Source organism: Spermophilus citellus (genome assembly GCF_964194105.1).
Source record: "Spermophilus citellus genome assembly, chromosome: 16".
In the NCBI taxonomy this organism is placed as follows: Eukaryota; Metazoa; Chordata; class Mammalia; order Rodentia; family Sciuridae; genus Spermophilus; species Spermophilus citellus.
Genome location: NC_138196.1, coordinates 26,220,224 through 26,247,689, shown reverse-complemented (window position 1 = coordinate 26,247,689; position 27,466 = coordinate 26,220,224). Strand labels below are relative to the sequence as shown.

The window sequence follows — 27,466 nt, the reverse complement described above, 5'->3', positions numbered from 1 at the left end:
AGCACTGTCATTCCTTCCATCTTTCCCTTTGAGCATTCTTAAACACGTGTCTATTTAAGTGAAACCTGGTCACTAGATGCCAGTTCTTTCCACACAGTACCTCTCCAAGAGACCCAATGGCCTCAAGTGATGTAACGGAGCACACAGAACTCTCTGTCACAGTGGAAGAAGAAATAACATTACTTTTATTTTGAACCATTTTTATCAGAAAATATAAGGTCCCCAAGAAAAGACCCAGGCTTGCTATGACTTCCTTAGTGTTTCTAATAGGATTAAGGTCTGATCCCTTCCTCTTCCCATTTGATTTTCAGCAGCCTCCCCAAATTAACACACCAAGTTATAGTTTAGAATAATGATGCCTTGTACTTAGCAGAAATCCATTCAAGATATTGAATTACAGAAGGTATGTGGGCCATTGTGGAAATTCTACATTTATAGGTAAAAATTCATTTGGTAGTTGCCTGAAGCAAAGTCAGGCCTACAATGGCACAAAGATGCCAACATAAGGTATTGTTTCTCTTAAGATAAAAAATCTTAAGGAAAGAGTTTATTTAATGGTGAGAGGTGAACCACAATTACGTAAGGAAACTTTCTGACGCGTGTTCTTCAGAAACAAGCACTGATTGCTTATTTATGAAGTGTCACAGACAGGAATCTGATTCCTAAGTTAGACTCAAACACTGCAGTGGCCATACCTCACTTTTCCCTGATCCCAGATGAAAGCTTTCTCTCAGAAGAGATGCACTGCCACCTTAGAGTTTTAGTTTTTAAAAGATGGACAACCAAAGAGAGTGCAGAAGGTGTGGGTGTGGAGAAAGGATGAAAGCTGCTGTTTACCAAAAGCCCTGTGCATTGTCTGCCTGCTGCTTGCTTTCCACATTCCTCAGTGAGACCAAGTACTTACAGAGCATTCAGCAGAACTGACGGGACTTCCAGCCCTGAGAAGTAGCCTCTGAGGGAGGGAGCCAGCGCATCTGGAAAGACACATGGGAAAAAGCTGTGAGCCAGGGGTCCCAGCCTACATTCTCATTCTTCCAATTTCCTACTGCTCCCAGGTAGTGCCCACTCACACTGGCCCGTGTGGGATTTGTCACTGAGGAGCTGAAAGCACCAGTGCAGTGAACTGAGAGCATTCATGCAGTTCCATGAACACCTTCTAAGCTCTCAGGGAAGCACTCGAAATTTTTCAGAAGTCCCTGCACTCAACCTCCTTTTCAAAGTTAGCAGCCATCATGAGGCATGGTCTAGCCTAGTGAATTCCCCTTTCCTTATCTGTGTTGATAAGGAAGAGGCAGTTCTTGACCTATTCTGTGATAGTGGCCTAGTCAAAACTTCTTTGAGGTTCTGATCCTATTATTTTAGAAAAAGGGTTCTGGTTTCTTAGAACTGAGGGCTGTCTGCTGCCTGAGGCTTTCTGCTCACTCTGCTGACGAAAGGAACCTGCAGCTTGGGCAAGGAGCCTTGCACAGGTGAGACAGCAGTCCTATCTTTTCTACTATGTTTCCAAAGGGGAAGGCCAGTCCCAACACAAATTGAGTGATGCATTGTCCACTTGGCAGAATGTCTGGACCCCTGACACACCAAAAGCAAGTACACTTTGTTTTTAACAAATATTCACGTATTGGTGATGTCAGTTTTGCCCCTAAGCCGTTGAACTGAGGCAAGAAGTGCCTGTCCATTGCTGCTCCTCTTTTTACACTGAGGAGTGATGGCCTACCCATCACTATGACAAGCAACACAGGAAGCACTGGTGGAGTGGAGAATGGAAAGCAAATCACAACAAAAAGGGGACGCTACACAGCAAAGGGCTGGAAGGCCCTGTGTGAGGCAGCACCTCCCGCTGGTGTGGTAGGAGAAAGCCTCATTCAAACTTCTAAAACATCAAGCTGAAATAGGAGCCATTCTGGCTGAAAAGGGGAAGCAGTGGGACCACAGGCTGTTTCATCTTCCATTTTATAGGTGAGGAAACCAACTGGGGTCTGGATATTCTAAGTGACAATGGTCACAAAGCCCAGTGTAGTCAGGCTTGGTCAGAACTCAGGACTAGGCTACTACATCCCCTAACTTGATTCTAAAAGCTAGAATGCCTAGAAATTAGTCCCAGAGAGAAGTCATATTGTCTCTGACCTTTTGCCTTGGTCCCTACAGGTTAAGTCCTGGGAATTCTTTTCCACTTCATGGGCCTTTTCATGTCCTCCCTGGTTGTCAATGCAGAGGCAGAGGACACATTAGGGGACTCCATCCACAGAGCCAACTTGGAGCAGAGGTCTCTGGCCTAATTTTGGATATGTGGCTTGAAGGGATTAAGGATGCAGTCTGAGCTTCTGCTTCCACCAAGAACCCACCTCAGGGAATCCCTCAGGCCATCCGTGTGTTAGGTCTCTTCTTGGAAGCACGTGGGATATTAACCAGAAACCAGATACCAGCTGGAAGGAGGTCCAAGTACTTTAAAAGGGCAAAGTTGTATTCCCTGGAAGCCACCAGAGCCCCCAACTCTCCTTCAGGGCAGGGCCAGAATTACCTTTACCACTCATAGTAATTACGGGGTTGAAGGATCACTTTCCCCTGTACATTGGCTAAAAGCACATTACTTTGGGAATTTAGGGATTTGAAGGGCAAAGGAAAAGAGAAAAATAAAGGAGGGGGAAATGTGGGATGTAGGGTTGGAAGGGAGAGTGAGAAGAGTATGGAGGAGGAGGGGACAGGGAGAAGAGGGTTGAGAAGAAAGAGACAAGAAAAAACTTGTACCTACCCCATGGCTTATGGCTTTGTGCATCTGAATCCACTTGCTCACTAAGCAGAGAGCAGAGTTGGAGCTGCCTTCCTGAGACAGGTGGTAAAGGAGGGGCCAGGACACAAGGCCCCTGGGGCAGGTGGGGAGCTGGGAACCTAGACACATAGTAGAAGGGGGATGGGTCCATGTGCACCGGGTCAGTGTGGAGTGCGGTGGCGGCTGTGCTGCCTGGGTGTCGGGCGTTGAGCCCTGAGGAGGCCAAGACGCGATGGTGTTTCAGAGGGGACACAGGAAGGGGTTGACCAGGTGGAGAGCCGCAGAGTGGATGGCATAGGTCTGGGATCAGTGAAGGTGAGTGCACAAAGGAAGCCCCTTACCTCCCACCCACCCCAGCCTCTCCACCCACCTCTCTAAACACACAGCCCCTGCATTCTCTCAGGCGCACATGCGTCTGTCCATCAGCCTGGGCTGGGACCATCCAGGGTGACAAGAAATATGGTTCCCAGTGACATGGTCCAGAATAACTGCTCAGCTGAGCTGAGGTTCGAGGATGCCAATGTGGAAGCAGGCCAGCTGATTCTCAGAGAAGATGTGGTGGCAGATAGGGTACAGATGGACCGCAAAACGCATCACTCTTGTGCCACATGGTTGGGACTACTGCACTCGCCAGAGTGTGGGCTCTTGTCACTGCATTCCAGAGACAACCCAAGATACCCTCCTCTTCTGGCACTGAGGTCCAGTAGCACCCACCTTCCAGCAGAGGGCAGTGCCCACTAGGCGGAAGTGAGTATTTTAGGTATGTTCCTGGCACAACATGGGGCCAGAGTTTATGGGGCAAAGCCAGGTGTCCGGGCAGCTAGACAGGATGTTTTGTCCTAATCACTGCTGTTTAGGGCTTGTGAGTCAAGGATTCCCCCTTATTCCCATTTGGGCCTCTCCTGCTGTGGCTTTGGGACCCAGGTCACTCCTGTCTATTCTCTAGGAGCTGCTCTAGATACATCATTAACAATGTGGAAAATCACAGCTCCTTGCAGACTCCCTATTACTCTTCTCCAGGAACAGCTCAGCAGGAGTTTAAGCCTACTCATGGCAACTGTATATGGATAAGGGCTGGCCTTCCATATAAGGCAATGACTCTTGACATTTCTTCATCCTGTTTGTAGAAAAACCTACGAGTGTGCTCACATGTACTCAAACTCACACATTCACAAACCTAAATACAATTCCAGGGGCTTCTAAAGTCCCCATAAGAACCTTTAACAAATATATTTAACCAACACCGACCCTGATTTAATTTGGACAGAGACAGTACTAGGCACTTCAAAGGACTGTGAAATCTGTGTGCAAACTGGAAGACCTTGGGAATCTTTTATACTAGACCAGTTGCTTCTGTTACAATCCACTACTTAGGGGCTAGGCTTTTGGAATCCTCCCACCACTCCCTCCTACAGTGCTCTTATAAAATGCAGAGCCCCCTGCAAGGCAATACACAGACTCTAACATCTATCTCCAACTGCTGATGGAGTGGACAGGAGTACCAGATGCTCAAAAAAGTGACTGGGAGCAAAAATAAAATGAAATGCTAGAGTTAGTGAGCATCCTTAAAATAATTTACATCCTCTTCCATCTATAGATGAAGAAGCTAAGCCCTAGAGGATTAAAACACAAACCAAATTTATGTTCCCAATTAATTATGCCAAGGAAAGAAAGACCTCGACTGTCTTCAGGGTAGAACCCTGCTTGATCACCATCCCTCCTCTCTTCCAGTGGGTCCTGAGCACAAGTTAAGACAGTGAGAGTCATTTGCCTAGTACTAGCCCCTTTCTAGTGACTGAGTTCCAGGAGCACATCCGCCTTTAGAAATAGTCATGAGAAATGCTACCAGGTGCTGGCCAATTAATGGTCACTAATGGTGACCAATTAATGGTGCTGGCCAATTAATGGATACCCTTTGGTTTGGCTATTTTATTCTTTGCTGAATAGAAAAATAAGTCCAGATCAGTGGTTCTCTAAGTATGGTCCCAGAACTATCAGCATCCCCTAGAACTTGCTAGACAAGCAGAAACTCTAGGGCTGGAGTTCAATAACTTGCCTTTTAACAAGCTCTCCAGGTGACTGCAATGCACACGAAGTCTGAGAGACTATGCTCTTGATCAAGGTTTCCAGATGTATGGCTGGACTATGCTTCTCAGCAGATTCTGGATATAAAGCAGCACATGAAATGTTCTAAGAAATTCCAAAATAAAGAAACCTGTTTGACTTGACCTAGCCCTGGGTTTATCTGACCAAGGCATCTTTTAATTCTAGAAACACTATTAATGTTTTTGGATGCCTAGAAATGGTAGTCAGGAAGGCCCCTGCCAGTGGATTCCTAGATCCATTTGGTAGATCTAAGCAGTTGAGGTGTGCCAATGTGGCATTCAAATTTCTAGCTCTTAATAAAAACTAATTTGTATTGGAAGACCACTAAATTGGCTGGTGTCCTGGATGGCTGATCTGGGGCACTGAGGAGGATTTCCTTGTGCCTTTCCTAATGCAGGTGCAGGGTTTCTCAGGAAGCACATTCAGAAGATGTTCTGAACAAAACAATCAAAAACAGTAACTTGAACATTTTATATGAATGACTCAAATTAATGGATTTGTCAGATTTTTTTTTAAAGAATTTAACCTTTACTTCTAATTTATAATAATTTTTTAATGTGGTATGGGGGATCGAACCCAGTGCCTCATGCATGCTAGGCAAGTGCTCTGCCACTGAGCCACAACCCCAGCCTGGATTTGTCAGGTTTTTTAAAATATTTATTTTTTACTTATAGGCATACATAATATCTTTATTTTATACTTATGCAGTGCTGAGCATCAAACCCAGTGCCTCACGCATGTTAGGCAAGCGCTCTACCACTGAGCAACAACCCCAGCCCCTGGATTTGTCAGTTTTTAGGCCTAGGTATTCTAAGTAGGTTTCTACCTCTGTCCCCAAATGGATCCTTGAATAATCTATCAGGGGCTTCCCCAACCTTGAAATGACTGCACTGAGCCACTAAAGTGCTGATTTAATGACAATTAATTCTGTCCCCACTCATTGCAGACCTGTCTGGACCTTCTCTTGGGGCAGCATCACCAATTAAAACCCAGTCAAGTTCTTCAGTTGACTGACAGGGCTTCAAGCTGGAAGCACATTCTGTTGTAAAAAACCCCAAACTCATCCAAAAGAGTAATGGCTTGCATTGCAAAGATTATCCTCTTTATGGCACCAATTGTAGGGTTCTTAAGCAGCAACCTTCCCCATTTCTCATAAAGGAGAAGACTTTTCAAACATGACTATGCTGCATAAAATGAGGCCCATTGGAGGTCACTGGTAAAGGAATCTCCACGCCCCACACCCTTCTACCTCCCCATGCTGGCAGCCATGTTCTCTATGAGCAGATGCACAGGGCACAAGATATAATCAGCACTCTTTACTACTTGTTTGGCATCTTGATACTCCCTGCCTAAGACAATAAAACAATGTGATAATACTGAGGCAAAAATGTTAAGATTTATATAAGTTGGTTCACAGACTAAACCTGCCAAGGCACCCAACCTGGCAGCTGCAAAAGGGTGAGCAAGAAGGTCATGGCTTGGAGAAGTCCATGTTCCACCACCAGCTCTAAGCTTTTGCAAACCTCTCAGGCAGGGTGGCAAAGGATTGCCAGGGTCTAAGCTGGGGCAGGGACAAGATCTAGACCACAAGAGCAAGGTCCTAACCATGAGCACTTTCTGCTAAGACCAATCAAGACCAGGTTTCATTAAACATAAGACCTCAGGGGTGGTTTTCTCTCCTGGGCTCTTAGACTTTTTTCCTGTCTGTCCAAAACACAAGTCAGGCTCTTGCTTCCAAATAGGCATGTGAAATGTGCTCAGACATCTCCAAGTTCACTCAAGTCGCCACTTAGGTTGAGGGCACCCAAGCATGTAACACCCTGTGTCAGATTAAGTCCACAGTGGTTGCTTGCCATCCATATTTAATTTTGTCAGTCTGTTAATTTTTAACTATGTTTGCTATCAAAAGCCATTAGAGGTCCCAAGGAGCTGAGCTCAGTGAAGCAGGTAGAACTTTGTGGCGGAGAATGCATGAAGCTTGAGGTTGGGGTGTCCCACTTTCCCATCATGTCACTGAGTTCTGGCCTTCCCACTGGCAGCACAAATCCTGAATAAAACATGATCCCATTTGGAGTTGATTTTCCTTTTCCCCCTTGTCACAACTGGTTTTCTTCAAGGAAAAGTTCACTTTCTCCTCTGCAAAGATTACATTGTATAATTCCAAAGTTTTTCTGTCACCTCTGGTTTGTTTTCAAGCAGTTAGAATTCACATACTCTAAGATGGTGCCTGGGTTCTTGTACTATGTAAGGGCCTCAAATTCCTGGTGGATGGCCCCGAAAAGTGGCTTCCTCTTTTGTCCTGCTCTAGCTGCACTTCTTCCTAACCAAAGAGCAAAGCCCAAACCCTTAAGTTTCTCTTGTCTGGTCCTGGTCCAGTGTCCATGTTTTGTGTGTTCCTCACACTTATTAAGAGGGCCATACCAGAACCCCTTCTGACAAAGGGAAGGTAGTGGAAGAGCTGTTTTAATAATAATGACTATTTTATGCAAAACATTTTATTCCTTTCTACAAATGAACTCTATGAAATAAGTGTTCATTCCTCTCATGTATAGATAATGAAATCGAGGCTCATCAAGGTTAAAACTCGCCTAAAATCTCAAGTTTAGTAGAGAAGGTAGAAACTATCATCAGAATCCTGTTTGTTTGATTTAATGAGTCCTAATTAGGTGTCTGGCTGTCTGCAATATGCGACTGACAGCTGGTCCACACATTTGCTGATAATCCCAAGGAAGGAGTAAATTCACAAATAGTATTTACAGGCAAGGCATGGTGGCCCACACCTGTAATCTCCACTACTGGGGAGGCCGAGGCAGGAGGATCATAAGTTCAAGGTTAGCCTGGACAACTTACTGAGGCCTTGTCTCAAAATACAATAAAAAGGGCTGAAAAATTAGTTCAGTGGTAGAGCTCTGCTGCATTCTATTCCCAGTACTGCAAAAGGGAAAAAAAAACAAAAACAAAACAAACAAACAAAAAATACCCAAAAAACCCACCCCACCCCACATTACTTACAGGTATGACTTGGGCCTGGGCTCATACTGCCAATAAGGTCAGAGAAAACCTGCATAAGATCCATCCGGCTTAGTTATACACTGAGGACAAAATGGGACATGCTTAAGAAACTGGAGACAGTACAGACACTGAAGGTAGCGCTGCTATGCCCTCAAAGGTAGCCATTCTGAGTCAGCTCCTGTCTTGGCAATGACACCACTGATTTCTAGGGAAGTGTTCTTGGGCTCAGTGACCCTGACCAGGGCCACATGAACACACACTAGGTGACTGATTCTGGTTTCTGTGACATGTCAACTACCTAACACTACCTGTTATGGGAAGGTTTGGGCCTTGTTTGTAGCTACTCTGGAGCAAATGTCCCTAAAAGACCAAGATAAATGACTTTGGATTGCTTTTAAAGAGACCAGTGCCAATGCTTACATCTCTCATTTCTAACTAAGGGGCTTCTTAGTTCCAAAAATACCAGAGCAGATGAGGAGAAAGGATGGACAGGGTCACAGGGAGAGAGTATTTGTTTGGCCAGGAGTGGGATCCCCTGGATTTCAGTCACAGCACTATAAAGAAAAGAATCCCCCAAGGCTCAAGACCTAAGTCGGCTGCCTGGAAACGAAACTGGGCAGAATTGTTGTGGAGGGAGACTGTGGGAAGAAAGCACCAGAGGCCCAGGGAGGAATGAGCTGGGTGACCCACAGGTCCTTCTCTTCTCCAGTTTCTGATAGGAAAGCAAGATAAGGCAGCAGCTGGAAAGTTCAGGGACAGCAGCTCTGTGGAAAGCAACAACAAGCACTTGTTGAGTCTCTCTGGGATTTCAGCCATTTTCCACTCTTGTTTCCTGTCAGGGAGAGGTTTTCTGCTGTCAGGCGTGTCCCCGGCATGGCTGCGGGGAGACTTCCTTTCAGGGACAAGTTCTCCAACTACTGGCACAGCTGTGGAAATCATGCTGCTGGATGTGGGGCAGGTGCTGTCACTTGGCGATGTTGGGGGCACTCTGTCATTTGATACCTCATCTTACTCTGCTCCCTCATTCTTTCCAGCCTCTGACTTTCCATTTGGTACAGGAGGGCTCTGCAGCCCCATTACTGTCATCAAAACATACTGCATGTCCTCAGGATCTTAATTACCACTGCCCTATAGGCAACTTGGATTTAGTCCTAGATTTCCTTCTCCTTATTGAAAATTCAAAAACTCCTGGGAAAGGCTACCTTTTAAAAACAAGCAAACAAAACATCCCCCAGAACAAAAAACATTTTGTAAGCTCTTAATGTGGGCCAGACACTATTAAGTCTTTTATATGAGGAATGATTAGCTATATTTTTCTGAAGCTCAGATAGGTTAAAGAACTTGTCATCATAGCCATACAGATTGCAAATGGTAGAACCATGCTTTCAGCTCTGTCTGGAATTAAAAAAGAAAAAGCAGCATCTTGTAATGCTCCTGATGGCTCAGTTCATAGCACAAGACCTGGCCAACAGGTCTGGATAAAGGAAGGGGACCTTGGTGTTCTTAATAATTGGAAGAGGCACCAACCACAGTCACAGGAGAGTAATGCTTTGAGGACAATGTCTGGTCTTCCTGCCCCTGTCTTCTGTAATCACTGAGCAAGATGTTCTTAGCCTAATAAGGCAAGACTGGCCCAGTCAAAGAGTTGGGGCACTCAAGGAATTCTTTCTCCTCATAGTCTGGCCTCAATGAGCTTCAGGTTTAGAGTGAAATGTAACTGTCAGAGGATTAGCAGTTTGTTTCATCAATGTCTGAAGACAACTTAAAGCTTTGGGTCTTTTGGACAGCTGTAAGCAGCAGCTTTGGAGGCCAGACAATTTACCCATGGGAGAGTCAAGCTTGAAAGACAGGGGAGCAAGGGCTATGAGCTGACAGGATCTGAGATTCACAGAAGTGACCAGAATCTCCCTTACTTCCGAAAGCCAGGCCTGTATGTGGTGATAAAGCCTCTACCTATGTGTTGGAGTTTGAACACAGGTCCCACAGGAACAGCTACCATTATAACACTAGCTATTGCCTGATGAACAGGAAGTACACGCTGGGGGTGGGGAGGCTGAAGGGGTTGGGAGGGAAGACTCCTTGCCATGTGAATTATACCAGGCACCTGGGTAGGACAACTGCTCTGGAGGCAGGTGATTACCAAGGGGCTCTGTGCATGGTTGGGTCTACATTCCCTCTCACACTCTTCAGACTTGCAAAACAAGACTCTGTGTTTTATCTTTCTCAATATTCTCCACAGAACAGTAATGGCAGAGGAGATGCTTAGTGAAATTTGTGTTTTAAAAAATTCTCTAATCCAATTCTTGGAAGCTGCACCATGAAGCTCAGTAAATGCTTACATGTGGTGGTGTTGGGGACAGCTCTGCAGTGCAGGCAACCCACATGCTAGTCCTAGGCCCACCTCTCCCTTTGTGATCTCCCTGTCCTGCCTGCCTATGTCTCCTTCCTCATGGTCCACTTCTGTATTTATTGAGATTAACCTTTAAATTTTTCCAGTGTGCCAAAGGGGCCTCCCAAGGGGTACACCTCGAAGAAGTCTGTGTTGTAACTTTGCCTCAAAATCTTCTGTTTCTGCAGTACCGGTCAGGCTCCAATCACAAACTGTACAATAGCCTGTGTGAGTTCCAAAATACCTGCTGAAACTTGGGCAAATGAGGCCTCTGGAGAAGCAGTAGGGAACCAGGATTTTCTTTCCCAGGCCTACCTCCCTGCAAAATTCTCTGACCCAATTTTGTGACTGACTCTAGAGGAGGGTAATTGGTGCTAGATTTCTAGAATGTGGAGAGGACTATACACTTTCTCTGTCCCATGAGCAACAAGACTAAAAGCAGAGATGTGTGAGCATGAGGTGATAGGAAGTGCTGTATGTTATCTTTAGACCTTCCAGAAAGTAGTGGATGAAACCTTCCTACATATTTAATACAATTCAAAGATCAATGGCCTTCATAGTGAACTAGACAGTCACTTCTAAAAATGTTGATGACATTTAATACACTTTTATCCCCCCAAATAATAAGGTGCTACCAGTGTGCAGTCCTATTACCATAGCCAGTTGTTTCTGAAAAAAAGGAATTGATTGCAAAAAGTATCTTCAAATTAGAACTGGAAAATCTGAGGGGGTGCCAGATCATGACTAAAATCTAGGCAGAACTAGAAATGTGACCTAATTCTGTTTTAATGACAACTTCCGTTTCCTCAGTCCTCTTTCCACTGGGTCACAACTGATGAACTGGAAAACACATCCACTCTTTGCAAATGGGCTTCTGCTAGCTAGATACACTGTCCTTCCTGAAGTGAGAGGTCCTGGTAGTTGAGAAGGCTGGAATGAGAATCTTCTAGTATGCAGCTCATAGTGGTTCAGGAGCCCAAGAAGATACGTGCAGCAGTGATGAGGCCTGGGTTCTGGGGCCTGGTCTCCCCAGTGTGCTTTTTCCGAGTCCTTCTGTGTAACACATTTAGCTGTCATGGGCCCAATTCTCCCAAAACCTCAGTCAGAGAGTAACAATTTTGCTTCAAAATTTCATCACCATAAAAACAAAACGCTGTAGTCTACTTGACATAATTTTTTGCTCTGATTAAAATTTTTATTGAAATCTCTCAAATGTTGCCAAGAAATAGTTTTTGCAAAAGGGGGAAAAATAGCTAACAGACAAATTCAACATGGGAGCTCCCTCTGCTGGTCTGCAGTAGGTTGATATGTGACAAACACATTCCCAGAGACAAATCTAATTTGCTGGAGAAGTGGACAAAAGACAGGTGTGTTGGGCTTTGCCTCAGGAGAGAAACACTAGAAGAAAAAAAAAATCCATGTCTCAAAACAGAGCACAACATTGCTAAGAAAAGCAAAATTACTTAGAAGACTCTCCAAAGACATTATAAAATTTCCAAAACAAAAACTGAATTATCCACTAAGGGGAGAGGCTCCACCTGGAGCTTCCCCACTCTGTTCTACCTCCAGTTAGTAAGATTCTTTGAGGCCCTTTGGGTGCAGGTTAAATGCTGATTCCCTTGTGTTTGCCTCCAAGTCTCTTCTTTATAGGTTTCCCATCTAAAGTTCCAAGGAGTCACTGGATTGAGGCCTCTCCAAAATTCCATTAAATAAGTCTTTTGGTAAGCCAGCCTCGGAGTAGAAAGGGATAGGCCTGGGAGTCAGGTGACCAAACTAGGTCTAGTCATGGTAGAGCCACTGTGACTTTGGGTAACTCCTTCCATCTTCTCGGGCCTGTTTCCTCATCTGTAAAATGGGTCAGACCAGCTCATCTGTAAAGCTTCTATCAGTTCACTCTGTGAGTCCCAGAATTGACTAAGACATTTAAATAACCAAACCATATTCATGAATGAATCTTTGGGATACAGAGTCCAAGGTTGCATTGGGAATGACTCCAAACAGGAAGAGGGGTTAAACACATGGATCTCACTGATATTGGATGACAGTTCACCAAATCTAAGACCGATGTGGCAGATTCCAGGCTGGGAAAGTCTCAAGGCCAAGGAAGAACTCCCAGGGGAGGGCACCACATGGGCAATGCATCCCATTTATTCAAATAGGTCAGTCCATCTAATCTTGCACTGTGTCTCCAGCTTCCCTTACAGGTGGAGGCTTACTAATCCCTTAAGATTCATTAGGTCCTTCTCCTACCATGTCCCCAGGATCACTTCTGATTTCATTTGTTACATGAATGAAGCAATGGCAGATGTCACAGCCCAAAGTCACTATTCCCAGACCTTTTCGCTCACTGTCAACTTTTGATTCTCCAAGGAAATGGTGACTAACCAAAGCCATGGGCATTCAGAAGAGTATGCAAACTTGTACTGTTTCATGGTATTTATTAACAATGGCCTTAACTGCCAATCTGAGCCATCTAGCAAATGGAGACACAATATCCAGATTGGTGGTGGTGATGGAGGGGAGCAATAAAAGGGGCTCTTTCAGTTGCTCCTCATTATTTACAAAGTCACCCAGACTACTATAAACATATTGATGACTCAGCAGAAGACTGACACAGGCTTACATCTCCCTCCCTCCTGTTAGATGCCAGCTGTGAGGGTTACAAGCAATGACATGGACAGAAAGTGGCAAAGCAGCAGAGGAAGGGAAACCAAAAGGCACAGCTACTCCTCTAATTTGTTTTCTGTGCCAAGAAGCTTCTCTGCCACTATCTAAATTTTTTTTTATAACTCTATTTTATTTATTTATTTTTATGTGGTGCTGAGGCCTGAACCCAGCACCTCACACGTGCTAGGTGAGCGCTCTACTGCTGAGCCACAACTGCAGCCCCCATCTACATTTTTCTTTACTACTTTTTACCTTTTCCTCCCAACACAGAGGTCAATTTCTCTCAGGAGTCCAGGGACTGAGGAACAGCCCCAGAAGCCAGGTCACTAGTACATGCAGAAAGCATTGGTAATTAGTTACTTAATGTACATCACTCCTGACCTCACGGCTTTGGAGAAGCCTACTTAGGGGCTACTTGCAGGTGAGTCAGTCAACATAGTTCTGTCCAATGTGAAAAGTGTTTTAAGTCAGAAAGAAGAATTTTCTGGGAAACTGTTTATTCCATCCAGCCTTGTAAACAAATATTACCCAATAAAACAAAAACCATACCTGTCCAGCCTGACAATTTTTTAAAAACCAGGCTGAAGTTTTAAAAACTTATGTGGGAAGACAAATATTCTTTCTCTTTTCTTTTATTTTGGTGTGCTGGGGATTGAACCCAAGGTCTTATACATGTTAGGCAAGTGTTCTACTTCTGAGCTACATCTCCAGGCTCTGTATTCTTACTTTTTATTTGCTATTGATCATTACTCTCTGAAGGCCAAAGAATGAGTGGTTATTTCCAACAATGGATCTTAACAATGATTACTACTACTACCAGCACTAAAAACAAGGCTCAGAGAAACATTTTCTCCAAGAAGAGAGGAAGTGTTAGTATGCAGAGAGTCATCTCTGGGGAGAAACAGGGAATTTGTTTATAAAACTCAGGCTATTCTTAACTAAGAACGAAAGTTGGGCAGAACAGAGATCTCTACTTTAACTTGTAATTACATTCTAAATACTATATTGCACCCTTCCTACAGGGCTTCAACATGGGAACAAGGAACTCTTCATCTTTCCTGTAATCAGTGTAAGAAAACGCAGTCTTCCTCTTGGAAGTTTCTCTTCTGGTCCTTAGATCCTCATGGGAAACAACAGCAGAAGCCTCTCAACACACAGATACACACACAGACACACATAACTTCAAGTACACTCCTCCCTCGGTAACCCTTCCACACGAAAAGGCAGACGTATCTATGCTTGGGTGATGCCCTCTAGCTAGCTGGGAGCCAGGGAGGTGACCTTGCCCCAGTCTCTCGTGTAAGATGAGGGTGAGATCATTAAGGAAGAGAGAGGTGTTTGGGGGGATAAACATCAGGCAGTGGGTGGTATCATTGCTGTCAGACGCTCCTCGTAAGTCCTGGAGGGGTGTCAGCTTGATGTAGAGGGGATCATTCATCTCCTGAAGGTGGATCTGTTAGCTGGATAGGTGTTAGTTGTATGGTGTGCTCTGGGGAACCAGGTTTGAAAGGGCTGGTGGTGGAGTGAGTGAAGTCGTGGCCGATGGGTATAAATTACCTGGGCATGCAGTGAAGCGGGATAGGTGAAAGCAGGAGGAGGTAGAGCAGGCGCTAACTCCGCTGGGTACAGAGGGTACGGGGCCCACACTTCAGGGCTACTGGGGTAAAGTGCAGGCACTGTGAGCTCATCTGCAAGAAAAGAATAAGGGAAGAGTTAGTGGTTACCAAACAGCTGCTTTCACATCAGAAAACAAAATACCCAGTAACCCCAAGACCCAACCAATGTCAGAAGTCAAATTATTCTCATTTTTTTAATAACCTGTTGGCTTTTGTCCCCAAACTCAAAGCAAGAGAACAGTAAATACAAAATTCTGCTACCTGACTGGCCTGCTGATACCTTAGGCCTGAACTCAGCCTTTGACACTCTGATGTCTTTCCAACCATAGCCAGGGAACCAAAGAAGAGTGGGAATTTCCTGCACAGACCAGAAAATGTGTCTGATGAGCAGAAGGAACAGAGAAGATATCCACCAGGAGACATTCCATGAGAACCCACTGCAGAGCCTTTGGTAGAACAATAGTTTATTGGCATAACCAATAACCCAGAGTAAGTCCAGAATACTGTTCTGTTTATCAGCATAATTACAACTGACAAATAAATCATGATCAAGCATTTTCCATTTAGCCTTCAGAAGTACAGAACCAAACACTAGAACCTTAGGGTATTTAGATGTTAAAAATTCAGAGAATGGAAGTGAAGAATTTTGAGAATCCTAATTAAAGTTAGGCTCCACAAAGATGCAAATAAGCATGTTTACAGGTGTGTCTGCTCTGAGCATATTTTCTAGGAAGAAAAGTGAGTTGTGTTGCCAACTGCCTGGTTTAAATGTTCCTTGTGTAGTTCCAGTCCATTCAGGTGAAGCTGCAGTTTGTCAGATTGAAGGGCAAATGGCTGGGCCTCCCTGTGTATCAGGAAGCAATCCATTAAAGTAACAGAAAACACATGAGTGAGCTTCTCAGCAAAGGCAAAAATAACATCAGTCAATAGTTATGAAATGTGGACCCTGTGAAGCAGCAATCTCAATACGTGCTTTTATCACCTGTCAAAATCTGAAACCAGTGCACCAAGGATGCTATCCAGGACTGCTGAGGGAGCCAGGATAAGGTGACTTGATAAAGCCATTAGAAACACCACTGAGGACTTTCCAAAAGTCCATAGGGCATGTGATCCAAGGCCAAGATAGTCACATCATCATATCTTTCCATTGTCTCTATCTAATAAGCCTTCCCAGGCCTGCTATCTTCCACATCCCTCCCATACCTGGAAACTCTGGTTCTGGATGCAATGGATTCCACAAGGGAAGTGGGCCAGGAACAGAAAACTGCTTTGCTGGATGTGACATGCTGACTACCAGAAAGCAGTAGGCCTGGGGGTGGATGTGGAAGAGATGTGTACAGGGTAGGTGAGACTTTGACAGCCTGCATTGCAAGAGCTTCTCATAGGATGGGAGGGAGTCATGAGCTGATTGGTATCTGTCCATTCAGAGGGCAGTTCATATTCATTTCCAGACATCATGCATCCGAGTGGTGTGGTTTTTTTCATAGGCTATAGCTGACTGGCCTCCCTGACTCCCTCCCTCCTCACAAGGTAGGAAAGCATCTCAGAAGCTGGTGATGGGAACAGACAGTCTAGGTGTTGAGGCTAGAGGGGCCAACAGACTCCCAAGTCTTTTTAGAATGGTCAAGTCCACACCACTTACTTCAAGTTCTAGGGTATATGGAGGTCAATGCTCAGGAAATCTTCTCAGAGGGGATTTCACAGACCCCTGTGTTTCCTCTCATGATGAGGCCACATGCTTTCCATTACAGCAATTCTTGTGGGAGCCCAGCTAGTGGAAACTGCTGCCAGGAACGGGCCTTGGATTTTAAACAAACACTACTCTCTGCAATGGCCAGCTATTATTGTTGTTATTGTTATTTTAGCTACTACGCTATTTTAAGACATTGAGAGTCTTTTTCTAAAAGTCAAGAGAATCTCAGGCCCCAGTACACTAATCCCTAGCTGGTACTTGTCAGGCCTGCCATGATAGCAGAAGACCACAGAGCTAATACTAGCTGGCAGAAGGAAAGACCAGCAGAGGGATGTGGTTGGCATGTCAGTGAGCCTTCACACAATCAGTGGGTACTTGAAAGTTTGTAAAATCAAATATGTCCTTTAAGATATCTGGTCCTAATGAAATAATGAAGGTAAGGCAGAATCAGGTTTCAATCTTAGTCCAACTGATGAAATTTATGATTTCCAGGTCGTTCTACATTTTACCTCAAGCATTATTTCTCATTAGGTTTACACTGATGCTCAGAAACAATTCACTGATTAACATTTGCACAAAACTAGCCCAGCAAAATAGGATTTGCTTTGAAATTCCCAAACTCAAAGTTGCTGAGCAAAGGCCTAGATGGGATTAAGGTGAACATTCACTTGATAAGCTCCTGGTATATCCAATCATCCCCCTCTCCCCCTCCTCTAGGAATTTGTGGTTATGGTGAATGTCAAAGAACATGTAATGAGCAGGTCAGCATCACACCTGCCAAGCAGTTTTCACAGACACCTCCATTTTAGCACAGGGCTGAGAACTCTCCAAAATGACATATCCACTCATTTGAGGGAAGAGAGCATTAAGCAGAAGGAGTGTTTTGCATGTGGATACTCTTTCTGGTTGCTATTGTGGTCTTAAGAAAAATCACAAAAGCTAAAGAAGCAGGTTTTCCACAGCATGAATACTTTACAGGGACCAATCAGCCAAAGGAGCAGACAGAGGCAGGGTGGGTGACACCTTCCCCAGGTCCATCCAACTCTAGTTTAGCAGGAGCAGGAGAGAAAAAAAGCAGGCCCAGTGGGAAGAAATGAGTTCAGGAGGCATTGAGATTCCTTTGGACAAAAGAGGCTCTTGACCACCCAGGGTGAGCCAAGCTCCAGTGAGCTGAAAGAGGACAGATAAAGAGGCTGGGGTCTTTTTGCCTGGGCCTAATCCCATCCTCCTGAGAAACTGGGTAAATCCTTTCCCATTGTCCCAGATCTCCTTATATCCTTTTTTTCTTTTGCACCTTCTGAGGACAATGTTGTTATACATCTGAATAGGTTTTTTAGTTAGCTCCTAGAATATGCAACCATATTAAGCTAAGTAGTTCAATTTGGATTCTGAAAAACAAGGAGGAGAAACTTGCAACTCTATCTTTCCATCCCTTTGAAAAGAAAAGAACTTCAGTGTCCAGGGAAGATCAGCCAGTCCACCTTTCTACTTCAGATGGGGACAGAGCCAGAAAGGTCTTCCAAATCAAGGCCATCTCAAAACAGAGGTAAAGAGGAATGATTCTTACAGGCAACTGAGAGTGATGAAGAAGAAAATCCTTAATGGACTTAAGGTCCAAGAACTTTAAATCAGTATTTATTCTGCCTTCTAGAAAGTTTTGTTTGGAAGTATATACAACATCTCAACATACTCCAAACTAAATATGCCACTTTCAACAGCTGGTCCTCCAGATTTCTGGTCACTCTAGATTTCAGTAAAAGATGCTACTTTCTACTCCATGCCCAAATCAGACCTGGTCCTCACCTCCTTCTCCTTCACGTTTAAACTTTCTCTAGATCTATCCCATTATCCACTCTGATTTTAACCATCAACAGTTACCAAAAAGGTCTCCTGACAGTCTTCCTAGTCATCACACTGAAGTCACCACAACTTTCAAAATATAAAATTCAGCCATGCCACTTTCCCTCTTAAAACCCTCCTGTGAGTTCTCCTTGCTGTTGGGACATAAGTCATAGCCTAGAAAACCCCACATGGTCTGATCTTCGTTGGTCTCTCCAGCCCTGCCTGTCACCTGGTTCTGCCTGTAATCTAGGATCAGTCATTTCCTGTGTGACCACACTGACTTTTCTTCTGTTTCCCAGGACTTCCACACAATACTCTTCCCCCAGAGGCATCCTTCTCTCATCCTGTCACCGAGCATTAACTCTTCAGAGGACTCTACTTAGAGGCCATATCCTTGAGGCTTCCAGAAGTGCTCTCCCCACGCAACAGTGTGTCCTGTACCCCTCACCCTCCCAATAACAGCATTACCTCATGAGCAATAAGCTCCTAGTGTCTAGCACAGTACTATTAGAGAGTCAACTGTCTGCGGTGAATTGATGGAGATGCCTTCAGAGATGGAAATGATCAACTTGTGGTCTTGAGAGAGAAGTATGCACATATGGGCACCAGAATCTAAAACTTTTCAGAGTCAATTTAAATAGAACCCAGGTCTCTTATCTCACTGTTCAGGGTCCTTCCATATACCATCCTGCCCTCTCTAGGGGTGGGTGAAGCCCCACAACAGGTGGTGGTAGGAGGGCTCCTATAATGCAGTGGTCTTTTTCTATAGCTTTCAGCATACTCAATTTACTATAATAAACTCAGGGACAGAGTATTAGTGGAGAACTGGCATGGTAAATGAAGAATTTGGCCAGGAAAAATAGTGGCCTTTACAAACAAAACCCAAATGTGATGAAAAATTCTATTTTTTAATAGAAAAAAACCCCAAAACACCCAATTTTGAAACAAGAAAATAAATCAAGGATTCTGTTAGCAATCAATTCTCACTTACAATTACTTAGGATGTAGCTAGTTAAAATCTACTCTTTCGGGCTGGGGTTGTGGCTCAGTGTTAGAGTGCCTGTCTAGTATGCATGGGGCACTGGGTTCGATCCTCAGCACCACATAAAAATAAAAAAAATAAATAAAGATATTGTGTCCACCTAAAAAAAAAAACCTAGAAAATAAATATGTGTGTGTATATATATATATATATATATATATATATATATATATATATATATATCTATCTATCTACTCTTTCAAAGACTGGAGTATTAGTACATGCTCTTCTAGTGTTAGACCTCAAATTGCAGCCCATGCCAGCTCTGATGGTCCAGGGAAATGCACATGAGCTCCTGTAATGGATTGAATAGTGTTGGCTCAAAATTCAAATTCACCTGAACCCTCAGAATGCAGGCACTTAAGGTAGAAACAGGGTCTTTGGAGATGTTATAATTGAAGGATCTTGATAGGATGGAGGCAGACACTGGAACCATGTGTCTACCAGCCGCAGGATGCCAGATTGCCAGCAGCCACCAGGAGTTATGACACAGGCTTCTCCCAAAGAGCCTCCAGAAGGACCAACACTGCTTATCCCTTGATGTCAGACTTCTGGCTTCCTAAATTGAGAGAATAAATTCCTGTCATTTTAAGTCACGCAGTTTGTGACAATTGGTTGTGATGGCTCCAGGAAACAAATATAGTTCCTACGGAGGGTCGGGCACCTTCACTGGCTTCCCTTGAATATAAGTATAGGGGAAAACTCTTTCGGAGAAGCTAATAAAAAGATGGCTTGAAAAGTTCAAGCGGTGCTTAGCATCACCCTGTAGAAATCACCCCAGTATTTTTTTTATGTTCCTCACAGGGGAACCAACTAGATAAAGTGCTCAGGACATGAGGAGAAATCAAGTCTGTGCTCAGCTCACCACAGCTTTCTTTCTTTGCCATTTCTATCATCTCAATTATTGATTCTAATTAAGATAATTCAGACTTCTGTACCTTTTATTTCTACTCTAATGTAAATAAACTGAACTCACTAAACTTAACCCATTCAATAACGCAGTCACTGATGTTCACAAATCAATTTCTTTCTTCCAGTACTCTCCATGTTCTATGTACCAGTGCTCCTTATGAGAGGCAGTAGCATCAGCCCCTTTTATATTTTGAGGAAGCTAAGGAACAGGGAGGTTTAAAATCTAGTTCAGTAACTCTCAACAACTGAGAGAAACACGATGTCAATGAATCAAGGTCACTTGAGTCTAGCCCTTTCCTTCTTGCATTTCACTGTCTCTCCATCTTGGTTATTTCCATATATTGATTCCTCTACTTTTCATGCTTTCCCTTTTCATCCTACTTCTGCTACCTTAATATAAGTTCTCACTTGGCCTGTTTTGAGTCTGCTGACTATAATTGCTACTTTCTCCTCACTCCAGTATTTCTCTCAGACGACATACACCTAGAGAAGCAATTTAAGCCTCTCAAGTGGCAAACAGAGTTCTATGTAGTAAGTTTGCCGGAAAAAATTCCAAAAGTTTATTGGTTTTTATTCAATTGGCCCAGAGTCAACTCCTTTCCAGTTAATCTTTCTGCCATCCCTCTTTAACAGTCATGCTATCAGGGTCCGTTTCTTCCTTACTGCCTAGCTGCTCCATGCCAAGAAACTATCCAATGCAATCTTGGTTTTAAAAGCATTTGATCCCTCATGTGACAGGTAAAGGGAACCTAGAGCATAAGCTGGAAGAAAACTGTCCCTCTGGGGACTTAGGTCATGACTGTTATTTATTCTTGTTTATCACTTTGGGAGATTTTCAGTCCTTTTCCTTGTGCCTTGAAGCAGCAGGGATGACAGCTGCCAAGTTTCCCCAGGCAGTCCACTCTCAGGCATGGGCAGATTGAACATTCTAAGTATCCTGTAGGATGGCCTGGATTACTAAATGGCTGCAATCAAAGCTGAGAATTTTAAAAGAAGCTGCATTTTCATAAAGGACTAGTTTTATGTCACACGAACTTGCTCCATGAAGGCACAAGACTGTTCTGTCATATTCACTAAAGCACCTGGCACAAAGTAGACACTAAATATTTCCTGAAGAAATGTACTCTCTCTTTTGTATCAAGTGCCTCTCCCTCTTATTCTATTCCAGAACTATACTACTGTCTATTAATTAAAATATCTTCTGCTTCTTTTCCATCCTGGTAAACAAATTATAAAGGAATCTTAGTATTCCCCATCAGGGTAATTATGTGGCTTATCCTTGGGATTCTTCACACACTGAATGGTGGTAACAAGAATATTCAGAGTCTGGTAATCCTGGTACTGAGAGACTGAGACGGGACGATCACAAGTTTGAGGTCAGCCAGGGCAATTTAGTGAGACCCTGCTTCAAAAAATGTGGAAGTAGCTCAGTTCAATCCCCTAAATTCAATCCCCAGGAATGGAGGGGGAAAAAATCATAGGGTTTATGCTTTGGGCAATATGCTTCATAGACTTTTATTCACTTAATCTCCAGAACATCCTTATGAGGTAAATTCTGCTGTTATCACCTCTACCTCAGAAACAAGGAATGCTAACCAAGAGTTTAGCAAGATATTAAATGATAAACCCAAGACCAAGCAGCTGGAAAGGCAATTTCATGAATACAAGCAATGTGGCAACATGGTGAAGCTTCCAGGATGGTTTTGTCTAGCCAATAAACATCTCCCCCAAAACCATAGACTTAACTTCTTAACTAAGTTATAAGACAGGTCAGACCTTCAACAACAATAACAATGGAATACTATTTTAGATGAATGAATGGTATAGGAGTTATCTGGAAACATGACAATTCTGGTCTACTTTTCCAGGCCTTGGTAATCTCTAATAAATATTTTATCTTTTAGATCTACTATAAAAACAAAAGCATTTTTTAGAATGCATTTTGACATATTGTACAAATGGAGCACAACTTCTCATTCCTCTGGCTATACATGGTGTAGAGTCACTCCAGTAGTGTAATCATACATGTGTATAGGGTAATAATATCTGTGTCATTCTACTGTCCTTCCTATCCCCAAAGCCCCACCCCTCCCCTCATACCCCTCTACACAAATCAAACTTCCTTCATTCTTCCCAATTCCCCTGCCCCATTATGGATCAGCATCTTCTTATCAGAGAAAACATTTGGTTTGTTGGGTTTGGCTTATTTCACTTAGCATGATATTCTTTAGTTCTATTCATTTACCTGCAAATGCCATGATTTCATTCTTCTTTAACGCTGAGTAATATTCCATTTTGTATAGGTACTGCGTTTTCTTTATCCATTCATCTGTTGAAGGGCATCTGGGTTGGTTCCATAGCTGTTGGTTTAGCTGTTGTGAACATTGATGTGGCTATGCCACTGGAGTATGTTGATTTTAAGTCCTTTGGATATAAACCAAGGAGTAGGGTAGCTGGGTCGAAGGGTGGTTCCATTCAGAGTTTTCTGAGGTATCTCCATACTGCTTTCCAGAGTGGTTGCACAAATTTGCAGTCCCACCAATAATGTATGAGTGTACCTTTTCCCCCACATCCTTGCCAAGAATTATTATTGCTTGTATTCTTGATAGCTGCCATTCTGACTGGAGTGAAATGAAATCTTAGAATAGTTTTGATTTGCATTTCTTTAATTGCTAGAGATTATGAATATATTTTCATATGTTTGTTGATAGATTGTATTTCTTCTTCTGTGAAGTATCTGTTCAGTTCCTTAGCCCTTTTAATGACTGAGTTTTGTTTTTTTTTTTTTTTTTTTTTTTAGTGTTAAGTTTTTTTGAGTTCTTTATATACCCTGGAGATTAGTGCTCTATCTGAGGTTAAGTTTGGTAAAGATTTTTTCCCATTCTGTAGGTTCTCTCATCACATTATTGTTCCTTTGCTATCAAGAATCTTTTTTTTAAAATATATTTTTTAGTTGTTGATGGACTTTTATTTTATTTGCTTATTTATATGTAGTGCTCGGAATCGAACCCAGTGTCTCGAAGGTACGAGGTAAGCGCTCTACTTCTGAGCTACAAATCCATCCCCTGAAGAAGCTTTTTAGTTTTCATCCATCTGATTTCTTGATTCTTGATTTTACTTCTTGCACTTTAGGAGTCTTGCTAAGGAAGTCAGAGCCTAAGTCAACATGATGAAGATTTGGGCCTACTTTTTCATCTATCAGGCGCAGGGTCTAGTGTGTCTGTCTTTGCTCCATTTTGACTTGATTTTTGCACAGGGTGAGAGACAGAGGTTTAATGCATTTTGGTACATATGGATTTCCAGTTTTCCCAGAACCACTTGGTGAATAGGCTATCTTTTCTCCAATGTATGTTTTTGGTGTCTTTGTCTAGTATGAGATAACCATATTTATGTGGGTTTGTCTCTGTGTCTTGTATTTTGTATCATTGCCTATATGTCTATTTTGGTACCAATACCATACTGCTTTTGTTACTATTGCTCTGTAGTATAGTTTAAGGTCTGGTATCGTGATGTCTCCTGTTTCACTCTTCTTGCTGAGGAATTCTTTGGCTATTCAGGTCTCTTATTTTTCCAAATGAATTTCATGATTGCATTTTCTATTTCTATGAAGAATGTCATTGGGATTTTAATAGGAGTTGCATTAAATCTGCGTAACAGTTTTGGTAGTATGGCCATTTTGACTGTATTAATTCTGCCTATTCAAGAGCATGGGAGATGAAAAGCATTATCTTTAAGGCAATTTTGACATGAGTTTCACTAAATCTAGTTAGGAGATATGCTATGTGTAAGAGCACAAGTGAGGGAGAAAGAATGCATGAAAAGGTGTAGGTTTAGATCACAGAGATGATATATGAGAATGTCAACAATTTATGCTATACTGAAAATATGAGGGGACATATAGGAAGGAAAACAGTTTCTTGCAACATTAAAAAAAATAGATATCATTTTCCAGTAGAACTTTCATTTGTCATTCACCTTTCCTAGCATACAGGCATTGTGTGGTGAGGGAGAAAAGTTAGCAAAGGAGAGACCAAAGTGTTTTTTTAATGAAACCAATGCTTGGGGGCATCTCTATCAAGTTTACAAAAAGAGATCACCAAGAAAACAATTTTATTGAACTACAAGTCTCTGAGTGCAGGCGGCCTGGGTCTGTCTTGGTTACTGTATCTCCAGTGCCCAATATAGTATATGTTGCATAGAAGACATAATTTTTCTACAGGTGTTATGTTAGGCATAGGTTTTTAAGTATATCTGTTTTATTCTTGAGATAAATTCTAAGAGTGTAATTAATGTCTAGAGCACAAACATTTCAAGGACCTTGTCAATATATCTTGCTATATTGAATTGTTTCAATGTATTTCCCAAAAAAATATTTATGTTTGCATCAACTTTTAATGAAAATCCTGGGAATTATCATTGAAAACAAAAGTATACACTGATAATTTTATAAGCAAAACTAAAATCTATTCATTATTTGTACATTTCTTGTTAATGAAGCTGAATTAATGAACTTTCAGTATCTTTGAGGGAATAGTGCTACTTGGAAGTCCTTCAAGAGGGCACAATAAAAATACAGGCTACACCAAATATCTGTGCTTTCAAAACAGCCTAAGTGTATCATGATCATGCCATTTGTTATTTACATTGAAAATTATCTCTTCTGGGTCATTCTTCAAATTGTAACCTCCTATCCCCAGCATATAGAAGGTAACTTTCCATAAAAGTTATCATAAAATTGGTGAAATTAAACTGATGTTATCAAGTCCCTGTAACTTTCAATGCACAAGTTGAGAACAATCAACCTAAACTATAAATCATTAGGTTCAGAACAATCAACCTAATGATTTATAGTTTAGCTCATCTCCTTGACTTTTAGAAAAATGTCAGTCTAAATCTGCAAAGGTTCCAGTCCTTGGTTAAAAGGCAGAAACTTTAAGACTCACATTGATCTACAGTATAACCCCAGAATACACTTCAAAGCACAAAAATCCAAACACACAAGGCACAGTGGTTTAAGGGCCATGTGAGCAATTCCTGAATGGAGATGTATGTCTGAACTAAGCTCCCTCATTCATCCACTTCCTTCTCTTCCTCTGTGATGGTTCGTCATCATCATGTCCAAGGGCCACTTGCCCTCAACTTATCCACCGGGGACGTCAAGATCCTTGGCAAGCCATTGAAGCACATATCTCTGCTGCACAGACTGAGAAAGTGAAGAGGAGAGGTGGGTGGGCCAAACTGGCAAAACCTCTGTCACCCTTGCTTCCCCTTGTCTGATTCTTTTTCACATCATATCAGTGCTGGTCAGATATTCTGGAAATAATCTGAGTAAATATGAATGGCCATGTCAAGAAGTATACTTTGTAGAATTCAAGAAATTCATGTTCTTTATCACAAGGAACCTTTCCCATCACTGGAAAGGAAAACAGCCTATCCACTAAAAAGCATCAGTCTTAGATGATAAAGACTTGCTAGAGTAAAATGTTATCTCTACAGATGATTAATAAAGTTTTACTGCTTTCCCATTTCATCAGGTGATGTTGTAATTATAATTCAGACTCCCCAGAATTTAAAATAGCAATTAGAAAATTCAACAAATCAATGAACGTAGTTCGAGTAGTGTGTGCCTTTTATCATCTTCTGGATCGAGGTAACCTAGGTTCTTTACTAGAGCAGCCACCCGCCTTAGCAGAATAACTTCCTCCTTCCCCATTCTCCTGGATGCAGGGCACTGAGACACACATCTGAATGCAGCCAGAGAATGCACTAACTGTGCCAGAACAAGGTCCCTCAGAACCAGGAACATGACAGTCAAATTCAACGTGTGCTACATGTCTAAAAAGCTCCAGGCATGACATGAACATGTTTTCCAACTGCTCCTGCCATAGTCTAAGAATATTATTTGAGGAATGAGAGGAAAATACAAATGACATAAGCATATCTAAACTTCATGGAGTGACAGAATGTCTATTTTCATTACCATCACCATCCTAAAGAAAGTCACTTTTCCTCTTCTGGCTCTTTGCTGAATCTCTACAATAACTGTCAGCTGTTATAATTACTCCACTGAAAACAATGAGAAGTTAATTAAACTTTGGAAGTAAAGAATTTAAAACAATTTCAATGTTCATCTTTTAGGATAAGCAATTCTATTTGTGGAGATTTATTCTACATTAATACACACAATGTTCTACAGAAAAGTATTTTGAAAGCAATAGAACTGCTTTAATAACAAAAAATATGAGATATTCATGATTAGGGAAATTATCTAGGAAAATTAGGATATATCCATTTACCATTAAACTGAGGCCAAGCTGTTTATACTTATTTGAAAGAACATCTAAAATACTGATAAATTTAAAAAGGGTTGGAAAATAGTATGTTTAATGATTGAAATTCTACTTAAAATTTATGTCTGTATGTGCCTAGAGATACAGGCACATATGTGCTGACATTATAATTATGTGATGATATTTCACATGCATAATGTCTGATTTAATCTCCTCTAAATCCTTTGGGCTAGACACATTCATTTTACAGATGAAGAAATTGAGATTTTAAGAATTTTAGTGACTTAAGGTCCTATAGCTCACAGGTGGAGATGGAGAGATAGGAATCTAAAGAATCTGCTTCTAGAGTCTAATTTCCCTCAGCGGCATTGCTATCTCCCAACTGATTATTTTCTATATTTTTCTAAAGTTAAATGCAAATTAAAATTTAAAACTAAAGGCAAACCATTTTTATATATATTTGAAATAATTTAACCTAGTTTGCATTTGACAGGATAGAAAATGGACTGTGGGAAGCAAAAATTATACCATTATTTAGCCCTGGAAACAAATTCCACACATTTGTTCTACCCTTCTGTGAGTGACGAGTACTTAGCATCAGATTATCAATAGTACACTTCTGATGAGTATCGAGAAGGTAACTGAACATTTCCAGAGCCAACATGTTTTAGCATCTCTGTTAGGGAAGCCAGAAATCAATCACTTACTTATCCAAAGTGTCATACTATCAACTATTGTGAACTGAGAAAAGACAACAGAAACAGCACCATCAGTACCTAGGGAACAGTACCTTCAGGTAACAAAGTACGTACAAGTAGATATCTCAAAAGAACGATCCTCCTTTTCCATCTGTCCTTCAGATTAAACTGAGTGCAAATCAAAACTCCACTTCTGTGGGCATCCGTGGCTATGAGCTACTCTCCTCCCCCAACCCATGCTCTGAGGGGTGAGTGAGGGTTGACATTCCACCAAAGGACAATTCTATCTTCATACTCTGTGATGACAGTGAATTAAACAATGTGTACTGGATGTTGAATCATGAGGACACAAGATGGATGAAATAACTGGGCAGCCTTCAGGTTAAGAATAACAGAAAGGGATTCTGCTGGCTCTTAAAGTTAAATGGA

General features: G+C 42.2%; 1 protein-coding gene across 7 annotated transcripts in view; it reads right to left on the bottom strand.

Moving 5' to 3' along the window:
- The window catches only part of RBPMS (RNA binding protein, mRNA processing factor), a 171,984-nt gene that overhangs the window by 12,689 nt on the left and 131,829 nt on the right, over nucleotides 1–27,466 (bottom strand). For 2 of the 7 annotated variants that reach the window (XM_081269465.1, XM_081269464.1), the window contains exons 6-7: nucleotides 14,502–14,632; nucleotides 905–974 (exon numbers count right to left, since the gene is read on the bottom strand). In XM_081269465.1, the coding sequence (XP_081125591.1) occupies nucleotides 912–974; nucleotides 14,502–14,632 (194 nt within the window). In that variant the 3' untranslated portion in view covers nucleotides 905–911. Of the gene's footprint in view, nucleotides 1–904; nucleotides 975–2,752; nucleotides 2,890–8,429; nucleotides 11,676–14,501; nucleotides 14,633–27,466 lie in introns of those variants that run through there. The other 5 variants (XM_081269466.1, XM_081269467.1, XM_081269468.1 and 2 more) reach the window with 4 other exon arrangements.